The sequence below is a fragment of the Tubulanus polymorphus genome, chromosome 1 (genome assembly GCF_964204645.1).
Source record: "Tubulanus polymorphus chromosome 1, tnTubPoly1.2, whole genome shotgun sequence".
Taxonomy (NCBI): Eukaryota; Metazoa; Nemertea; class Palaeonemertea; order Tubulaniformes; family Tubulanidae; genus Tubulanus; species Tubulanus polymorphus.
In genome coordinates, this window is record NC_134025.1 from 1,676,267 (window position 1) to 1,686,356 (window position 10,090).

General features: G+C 35.9%; 2 protein-coding genes and 1 long non-coding RNA gene across 3 annotated transcripts; all 3 read left to right on the plus strand.

Moving 5' to 3' along the window:
* The first annotated feature begins 3,951 nt into the window (after positions 1-3,951).
* Positions 3,952-6,171, plus strand: LOC141914677 (uncharacterized). Its single transcript, XM_074805935.1, has 6 exons — positions 3,952-3,989; positions 4,670-4,724; positions 4,819-4,907; positions 5,119-5,332; positions 5,587-5,729; positions 6,044-6,171. The coding sequence occupies exons 2-6, from the start codon at positions 4,689-4,691 to the stop codon at positions 6,129-6,131; spliced, it is 570 nt and encodes a 189-aa protein (XP_074662036.1). The 5' UTR covers positions 3,952-3,989; positions 4,670-4,688; the 3' UTR covers positions 6,132-6,171.
* A 414-nt stretch (positions 6,172-6,585) lies between these two features.
* Positions 6,586-7,966, plus strand: LOC141914666 (protocadherin beta-13-like). The gene is made up of 2 exons (XM_074805924.1): positions 6,586-6,772; positions 7,194-7,966. The coding sequence occupies exons 1-2, from the start codon at positions 6,594-6,596 to the stop codon at positions 7,720-7,722; spliced, it is 708 nt and encodes a 235-aa protein (XP_074662025.1). The 5' UTR covers positions 6,586-6,593; the 3' UTR covers positions 7,723-7,966.
* A 1,145-nt stretch (positions 7,967-9,111) lies between these two features.
* LOC141898954 (uncharacterized) lies at positions 9,112-10,005 on the plus strand. Its single transcript, XR_012618611.1, has 3 exons — positions 9,112-9,172; positions 9,687-9,750; positions 9,919-10,005. It is a non-coding gene; the product is annotated as an uncharacterized LOC141898954 (long non-coding RNA).
* The last annotated feature ends 85 nt before the right edge of the window (positions 10,006-10,090 follow it).

Genomic DNA, 10,090 nt, shown 5'->3' on the forward strand with positions numbered 1-10,090 from the left:
TAGAAAATTTAATACAGTCGTTTACATATAATAAAAAAAGCAAGGGACCTAAAATTGAGCCTTGGGGTACTCCAGTTTTAACGGTACATAACGAGGATTTATAATTTTGAATTTGAACAAATTGTTTTCTATTCTTCAAATAGTTTTCAAACCAGTTGTTAGAGATGCCTCTTATTCCATAAAAACATAATTTTCTTAATAAGATTTCGTGATCAACGGTGTCAAAGGCTTTTGATAAATCTAAGAATACCCCAATAGTTGATTTGTTTTCTTCTAAATTTTGTGAAATTTCATCAGTTATCAATGTTAAGGCCATGGCAGTTGAATGGTTCTTTCGAAAGCCGAACTGGTTTGGTTGAATGATATGAAACTTGTTACAATATTCGGTTAATCGATTATACACTATCTTTTCGAGAATTTTAGAAAAGCAAGGCAGTACGGATATCGGTCTGTAATTATCAAAAGAGTCATTATTGCCAGCTTTATAGAGTGGACGTATTCGCGCTACCTTCAGTTCAGCCGGCACTATACCGGAATTTAAGCTACAGTTAAACATATGAGTTAGCGGGTATTTTACAGAATCAATTATTTTCTTAACTACTTTTACAGAGAAACCATCAGCACCAGCGCCTTTGCTGGGTGAGAAATCATTTACAATCTGACTGATTTCATCAGGGTGGGTTGGGAAAAAGAAAAAGTTTTCATTTACTGGATCTGTCAGATATTCACTGAAGTGGACACCTGTATCTGGTATTTGATTGGCTAGGTTGCTACCAATATTTACAAAGAAAGAATTAAATTCATTAGCGATATTTTCATAGCCGTTTACAATGATACCGTTCCTTTTGAAAGAGCAAGGTAATCTACACCGATCATTGGAAGATTTTCCAATTAGACTGTTTAAGATATTCCATGATTTTTTCATGTCGGATTTGGCTGCAAGTAATTTAGTCTCATAATACTTTTTCTCGGCATATTTGAGTGTACGAGACAAGGTACGTTTGTAATTCAAATAATTTTTCAAATGTGATCTATTACGCAAAGATTTTCTGTACAAGCGATTTTTGTGTTTAATACATTTCAATAATCCAGATGATAACCACGGTTTATGTAATTTATTTTCGTTTATTTTACGGGGAGTTGAAAAAGGAAAACATTCATTATATAATTCCATGAATTTAGTGTTAAATGCGCTGTATGAGAGTTGCGGGTCTGCATTACTATAGATATCCGACCAATCAGTGGCCAGAAGAGCTCTATTGAATTTTGAAATGTTACGTTCACAATAGTTTCTGTTCGAAGTCACCTCTTGGTCAATTTTGGGCTCAACGTGATTACAGACAGTGAAAATAGGAAAATGATCCGAAATATCGGTACAAATAATACCCGTACTAAACACATGGCGAATATCGTTACAAAAAATATTATCTATAAGCGTCGAGGATGTGGGAGTGATTCTTGTGGGTTTATCAACTAATGGAATGAACCCAAATGAAGTCATATTTTCTAAATAGTTATCAGTTGGTCTGTGGGCGTTAACTTGTAGTAAATCGATATTGAAATCGCCCATAAGATAGCATACTTTGTCTTCTCTATTAAGTTTCACTAAAAGTGGAATTAATTCATTATTAAAGCCATTTATGCTTTGTCCGGGTGGTCGATAGATCAGACCAATTAATTTATTTTTTTCTTTTTCAAGAATCAATTCAATAAATAGACATTCAAAAGTATTTCTATCCTCGGATAGATCTGGTCTAAGTTTCACATTAAAACTTTCTTTGAAAAATAGGGCCAAACCTCCTCCCTGACAATTTTTTCTACACTTAAAAACACTTTTCATACCTGGGAGATTATACAGCCTGCCATTATCATGAAGTTCGCTAGTCCAGGTTTCGGTTAACCCGAAAATAGAAAAGTCAGTTTTTAAATTGCTCAAAAAATATGAAAATGTATCAAAATTTCTGTTACAACTACGAATGTTTAAAGCACAGATTGAAAAATGTTGCTTTTCAAACTCTACAGTAGAGTTTACATCAAAGTATTGACATTTGTTATTATTAAAGATGTCGATGATGAATAAGTATAGGGTAGATAATACTCGTTAATAGGTAGCATTATTAGACTGATGTTATCGGTAAATCATCCGGGACTGAAATTCTGTCCTTTTTGGCCATGTGAACAGTTGGGCTAATATCGGATGATGATGTCTGACTTCTGGTTCGTTTTTTATTCTGATCCGGTGTTAATGCACGAAGAAAGACTTGTGTAAGTTCTTTGGCACCATCGATTCCAATATGGATTCCTGACCTATCAGTTGAATCAAATAACGACTGGTTAACTGAAAAATTTGGTTGGAATACCAAATCATTGTCTATATAGTTCAAATGATTTTCACTGTCACATAGCTTTCGAAGATAGTTATTGATCTTTGAAGAAGTGTCATTGTAGGTTAGCGCGGTCTTACTTTTTCCTTTACGCGGTAGTATACTAGATACATTAATTTGAGCGCTGGGAAATGTATTTCGAAGGATATTTATCATTTTTGACATATCCAGGATTGTTTGGTCATGATCGTCTTTGTTTCGAGTCATGTCGTTGGTCCCTAGATGGCAGATTATCGATTTTATTTTCGCATTTTCAATAGACGGGTCCACTTTCTGGAGAAGTTTATTTACATCATGGGCCGTTGCACCCGAAACGCTGCACACGTGAACGCTTTCCGGAATATCTGTAAACATCAGGCGAGAGCAGTTCGAGTCACCCATAATAATATGTTTCGGGGGCACAATTGTCGAGCTAGCGGTGCGGCTCTCTGCAGGTGACATGTCAGTGACGGTAGACTGAGTATGAGTAGGAGTTTTAACTGTGGAATGTGATTTGTCCTCACATGATTGATGATCAGTTATGTCGTCGTCAAAATTTAGTCTTTTTTCCAACCCCTGTAATATCGGACATTCTGATTTTTTATGCCCTTCCTTACGGCAGTAGAAACATAAAACGCCAGATGGACAATTGGCTGCTAGATGGTCTGGAGATTTACATTTAAAACAGAGTTTGCGAGTACGCAAGAGACAACGATAATACTGGTGATCCGTTTCACCGCAATACACACACTGCGTTTTATTATTATCGCAGTAAAGTCGGACTTCAAATCTTCCAAATTTTGAATTAACTGGAATTATACTTTTCACTTTAAGCAATTTAGCATAAATAGAGCCATTCAAAATATCGGTGTCTTTTATTTTCCCTCTTCTGATACTCCCATTTATTACCTCACCGTATGTCGATAATTGGGAGGCAATGAACGCATCTGATAATTCAACTGGTGCATCTTTAATTGTAACGTTCGTAACATCTTGTACATCGTCAGCTTTATCAACTTTTAACGTGCGGTCTCTTATGTTCGGTGGATTTTTTATGAAATCCTCAACTGCACTCGTGTCCTTGAACGTAATTCTACACTCACCAGTTTTTGTGATTTGAATCGCACGCACTCGAACTGATTTAGATCCCAGGGCTGATAGGATATCACTTTCCGTAATCCTTCCACCATAACAAACGACCGTGAGAGGTCTTTTTAGATCCATGTTTAAACTTGCGGCTAACTGAGAATTGAGGTAAAAATCCAAAAAACCATATCAGTGACGGAGAAGCGACTCCAACACCGCCGCCATTTTGAATCCTCGGTTGAAAAATGAAAATCATTCAGAACTCGATATTAAAGAGCAACATTCATAACAGAAAAAATAGACAGTTTTTTCATCCGTTTATAAGGATATAGTGAATCATACACGATGTTATCCTACTTCTAATCAAACAGACGTGCTCGTTAGAAAACTGTCATTTGGGAATTATTTATTCCCAAAACAATTCGTATTACATGAGTATAATAACATATCAGATAGTTAAATACATTGTGTCTGGTAACAGCGAATCCAGTCCTAGTTGTTGTATACACTGAATGGGTGGCTACTGACTAGACGCTGAATGTAAGTACAAATTAGGCACAAAACGTTTAGTCTAAATGGATAAAATGTAGGGCCCAATTTATAGACTGGTATCTACTACCCGCGGGTAAAGATGATGAATACCAGTCTATAAAATCAGCCTTAAATGTTAAACGATCTTAGTTAAGTAGTTTTATTTTCATAGGATTGAATGAAAATTCTCTCTCGCCGACGTTGTATATACCTGTGATAAAAAGATCGGAAGCATATAACAAAAATATGCGATAATTTCTAAAGCAGTTCGACTCGTAATAATCGATGATTTTTAAGCAGCTTTTTTTAATAGTTAAAGTACGAACAGATGCATTTAGTTATGAATTGAAAATATTTTTCGAGTGTCGCGGTTTATAGATCGATCTGGGATGAGATATGAACGAATGTACATAACATACATTCATGCGTATTGTACAAATATCGAATATATATTTGTTTTAAAACATAACGAATGGAGAGAGTCATTCGTTTAGAGCCGTCGGATATTTTTTCATAGGGGAATTTTATATGAAATCATGACTATAAGGTCAGTATTCATATTCATACATATCTCTAAAAAACGATTATTTTCATAAAAGCGATATAATGTGACGATCATATTTATCTGAAGTTTCGCTAAAAAAGGTCGTTTATGGCTCTTTTTGAAATGTCTTATTAATGTTTTTCAGCGGAATGCTATGAATAATAATGAAGCTGTTTGAATCAACTCGATTCAAAGGCGAGGTAAAAATAAACAGTTAAGCTATCTAGAAAGAGTTTCAAAGCTGCTCTGTTCCTATTGATGTGAATATTGAACAGTGTGTGACATATGTTTCAGGGTTGTCCACTGGAATTCAACCTACCTACTCGATTATATGTCGGACATAGAATTGAGATACAAGTTATACCTTCCAGACTCTTCAAGAGGTTACAAAAACGTTTTCTATTGTTCACTCTGTATTTGAAAAAGAAAACTCAGGGTCTCGTTCCAAAGTTCAAGGTCAAGTTTGACTTGGGCGTTAGAATCAGTTCATTTTGAGTGTTATAACGCAAGAGTCAAGTTTTAACACAGAACCGCGGAACTAGGTCCAGAGTTCTGCTGTAACATATTTGCTTTTTCACTGTTAATGTCTTATAGATTTAGTTTACGGTTTGAATCTGATTCTCCTGATGCCGGTGGGAAGATCTACTCTCCACTCTTATTCTATTACGGTACTGAATATGGAGGACGAATAGTGGTCCGTTCTGAAACTATGACGTCACAACGCGAAGTCGTCAGAGATCAAGAATTAACCGTCATCCCCGCCGAACCGATTATATACAGTATTGTTATTGAGGCAGGAAAATTCGTGGTACGTCATCAAAATCGAGTATTCGTTCTCGTAGTAGGAGGCACAGGTCTCTCAAAGCTCTTTCAAAAGAAAAGATCGTAGTACATCGGACTTAGTTCGATGAATTTCCAATAAATGTCTTGTAACCCCAGCAGATAGTGAGTGATATGGCTTGACTAGTCACGTCGCAAGCTTAAAGTTTACCTTAATGTTACACACGTTTATTCTGTGAATTCAATATCTATCCGATGACATTATGAAATTACCAATTATAGTTATACGTGTCAGATGGTGTAATAGAAGCCGAATATAGCGATGAATCTCTACTTGAAAATATCAAACGTATAAAAATAGACGGAGACGTGTTAGTGTTATACGTAGATTTAATGGTAGACGAAGAATTTCTAAAGAGAAACGGGTAATTGATTTAGAGTCTCATTCAAACACCAGTATTATCTCTGATATCAACAGCGACTTATCACCTCAGAATCTAATAAATGATAAGCATCGATAAAACACCCTTTCCGTGTTGTAACGATAACATGAAATCGAGTCCGAAATATTTCATTGAGCTCAGATTTGATTCGACGTTTCACTTTTATCCCATCAGTCATATTCGGGAGTACTGGATAGTTGATATTAGATATTAGCTCAAATAAACAATCATTACAAATAAACGAAGTTTTTCTGAGCCACCGATGAACTGACCACTTCAGATATTTACCATTTCAGGGATACCAGTAATTTCAAAGCGTTACGACCGAAGGATAGAGCCAAAGCCCAGATGACTCTCTGCTGTGGAGGCTGTTGTATACTATAGACTTTCTGTTGTGATAATTATGTATATAACGACTTGAGTGTATATCGTATATCTTATATCGTAAATCGTATGGATTTCATTCTAGTATTAAACTGCTACATCATCGGGATAGAAACGAATTAACCAGCATTCACATACGTCATCAAATTCCGTTGTTCTGAACTTTGTAACTCGCAAAACCTACAGAGAATATACGCGTATATTACTACTACGTTATATACAAAAAGGGGAAATAACTGATATAATGATTTATGATAAATAATAGCTTTAGAGGAGCTGATTTGTGTAGTTAATCGTGTGTGTGTAAATATGTCTATTTAGGCCGGTAATTAAGTGATTTGATGCATGTACCCACGACTAGTCACCACAGCCGTATAGTCAAACAGTGAACGAACTGTTTTTTAAAACTTTCTGTTAGATTCTCTAACTCCAGGGAACAGTGAATTCTTCAGACAACTGACAATGTCTCGTCCTCACATTGCGTTATCAGTGATTGCGTTGATCGTTCTCGTTTTTGGACTTGGTGATGGAAAATCTAACCGCCTGACAAACTCGATAAGGCATCGAGCAATAGTTTCAGTCTCGGAGGATTCTCTACCGGGACATGTCGTTTACCAACTGAAAAGATTCCCTAACGCCAAGTAAGTTTTTAGATTTAATTTCATGCGAATTTTCAGGTTTTCACAGATGAATTCTCCGATTTTTATCGAAATTTCAGTTTATAAACGCGAAAACAGTTGAAATTACGTTAACTGATTTCATGAGAAACTACGAGCTCTCGCTACTAGTATAGAGTAGGTTCGCCAGGTAAATGAGTAACAAGTCAAACATCAGCATCTATAGGGACAGTGACATTGATCAGAGAATACAGTGTTACGCGAATACATCAAATTGTATCGTAGCTTCATGACCACCCATTATCCTGATGAAGCAACTATATACCTTGTAGCAAAAGCTCGTAATTTCTAAGAAATCACACAGTACGACCTGTATTCACGTTTACTGGTTTGATACCGAAAATAGTTTGTCCGTGATTTCATTATCAGATCGTTTTTCCAACAGGTACGTTCTGGTTAGCCGGTACGTCGACATAGATGCGCAGACGACTCTGAGAGTTGACCCCGATACCGGACGCGTGGTTCTGTTACGCAGGTTCAAACATCACGATCGCGTCAGTTATAAATTATTCATCGAAACTAAATCGGCGATTAATGGTGAAATACTCGACGAATTCACTTTAACAGTGAATGTAATCGACGTGAACGACCACTCTCCTGATATTACTGTGAGTACCTATGCAGCTGATGGTCGTTCGCTGACGGTAGCTACCGGTCAGAAAGCTGCCGGCATAGCTTTCTTACTCGTTACTGATCTGGATCACGGACTGAACTCGAAAATCGCCTGCTCACTCGATAATCAGGATTTTAAGCTCGACGAACTTAACGACGAAGATAACGATTCGGCGCAATTTGAATTAATGAACTCGAAAGTGTTTGACACGAAACAAATGATTGAAGTTACTTTAGAATGTCACGATTTCGGTCAGACGCGTAAAAGTAGTAGTAGAAAATTGACCATCAATGTTATCTAATAACCGTATTCACAAATAACCGATATATTTCATATTCGCATAACAAGTTAGAAATAAATGAATTGCAATCTTAAACAAAACATGTATTTAAATGTTGGGGTCTAACTGCAGTTTTGGTCGTTTTGGTTGAGTACGATTAACAGGGCTAAACTGTAGTCGCTCCATATTTTGTGGTCACACTATGCTGTTTGTTGCAAATACATAAATGCTGTTGCTTTTTATTCCGAATTTGATCATGGATCGTGAAGTCTGATTAAACTATTATTTTTATCATTATCAAAGTGTTCGATTGTGATATGTTTTCAGTATTATTTAAATGATATATAAGGAGGTCTGTTGGAAAGTGGCACGTTTTTCTATGTGAATCAAGGAAGAAACGACCAGGATACAGTTCCACCGGTAATCAGATACAGATGACTTCGAGTCAAACTTAACCCACAATTGTCATCACTGAATTGTCGTAGTTTCACAATGTTTTTGAACAGTTATGTGTACATACTATCACACCAGTGACATCAAGTGTTTCTCATAGACATGTCTGCTAATTATGGTATGTCCTCATTCTATCGGTTATTTCTGACTGTAACACTGGGTCCAGTCGGGAAATTACAACGACTGTTAACCTAATATTTCCATTCCACCAAAACATTTACTCGAAGTACCATACACGAGAGCCCAAGCTACTTATTCACGCGTCCTCAATATTTCCATCACAAAATTAATGCGATAATCATAAGAAACTTATTGCACAGAATCTTAAAACCGATAGAAAAATATAAACAAGAGAAAACGGTGACAATGTATTATTTTTTATTACTTAAATGACTCTGCAGTGAACCGTAAACAAAGATCTGAACCGTGGAAGTGGAAGGTTTATTCCAACAATATCGTCATTGACAATAACAAACTTCACTCGAGCACATCGCTAAACACCCCGGTCGGCTTGGCCGAATGGGTTTGAACGATCGCCTCAGAGGACGTAGGTTCCGAGATCGAATCCTCGCAGGTATCTCATATTTGAAGCGCCTAGGATAGTAGCACCTTTGGTAAGGATAGAATTTTTGTCCGATGCCTTAACTTTTCAAGTCATACACATCTCTTAACTATCCGTTTCAAGTTGCCAACTTTTTATGTTAAAACAGTGTATGAATTGTGATAAAGCATTTTGCTATCATATATCCTCAATGTTTTTTAGAGTTTGTTAATAAGATCAAGTCGATTTCTTTTCTATTTGGGTCATCTTTAAATATATCTATCCAAGTTTAAATACAAAGAAATTCACGCGCAGTTGATTTTGTTCAGTGAATGGCGTGTTTATTGTCTCTAAACCAGATATTTGAAATAGACGTTGATTTTTATGCAGCAATTTTCCGTCGAAAAAGACGTATAACTACTTTATAGAAAGAGCAGTGTTTGAATGAACTTCGTATTGCTGTGAACATCTCTTCACGTAAGTTGAGTTTGTATTCATAACTGCGTTGATTTCAGAATTTGCATATAACATCCACTTGTCTCACCAGAAATCATCTATTGCATTACGATTCTTAACGACATTATATGATATTTTTCTCTAAGTATTTTCATTTAAATAATTCATTCCAATGACCTATTTTCACCTAGCAATTGAAAGAGTAAGTATACATTTTAGAATAGAAAATTTCGTTATATAAGAACCAATCCTTATCCTAGAAATTAGATTTCTCTGTTTAGGGTTCACTCTATCTAGTTAAGTAAATTATAGTATTGTTTGCGTGGGGCACGTAAAGAGTGAGAGGTAGTTAGTCATTTTGTGCTTAGAAAATGAGGTTAAATACACGAGATTTGAGTGTTTTATTTAACAATGGGTGCGAGAGACGAAATTAAAAAGAAACCGATCAAATGTATATGCGTGTGATATTTTACAAATGACCGCAGAACAGCCGAAAAAAAAAACATCAAATCGGGAAATAATTGGTTATTTGCAGGATATAATGTGTTGATATACAGCGTTGGAAATGGCTGAATACAATAGCGAGGGTTATATAAGAGGTAATTAAGAGGATATATATATTTCTCAATATATAATTCCGATGCATATGACTAAAATAGAAAGTTATATATAATTTCAATAGTAAAAGATAAGTGATTCTAATTCTAGCTGTTCATAATGAATACGATATATTTATACTCATTCTGTGCTAATGATATATTTTGTAGAGCACAGTCGAGAAGAAAAGAAAGGAGGTTTAATACGAGTCATTTTCAAAACTCATTATTGGGCAAAATTCCCCGGAGATTGTCTGAGTATTTTGGGTAATATAGATGAACTAGGCAACTGGGACGTGACAAAGTGTACTCTGGCAACTGAGTGGCCGAGTGGTTCAGGATA

What these genes read in the sequence shown, in the direction of transcription:
- LOC141914666 (XM_074805924.1), top strand. Translation starts at nt 6,594, where the DNA reads ATGTCTCGTCCTCACATTGCGTTATCAGTGATTGCGTTGATCGTTCTC. An exon ending in AAAAGATTCCCTAACGCCAA is followed by an intron (nt 6,773 to 7,193) that starts GTAAGTTTTTAG and finishes TTTTTCCAACAG; the next exon opens with GTACGTTCTGGTTAGCCGGT.
- LOC141914677 (XM_074805935.1), top strand. Translation starts at nt 4,689, where the DNA reads ATGAAGCTGTTTGAATCAACTCGATTCAAAGGCGAG. An exon ending in CAACTCGATTCAAAGGCGAG is followed by an intron (nt 4,725 to 4,818) that starts GTAAAAATAAAC and finishes CATATGTTTCAG; the next exon opens with GGTTGTCCACTGGAATTCAA. An exon ending in GAATTTCTAAAGAGAAACGG is followed by an intron (nt 5,730 to 6,043) that starts GTAATTGATTTA and finishes TTACCATTTCAG; the next exon opens with GGATACCAGTAATTTCAAAG.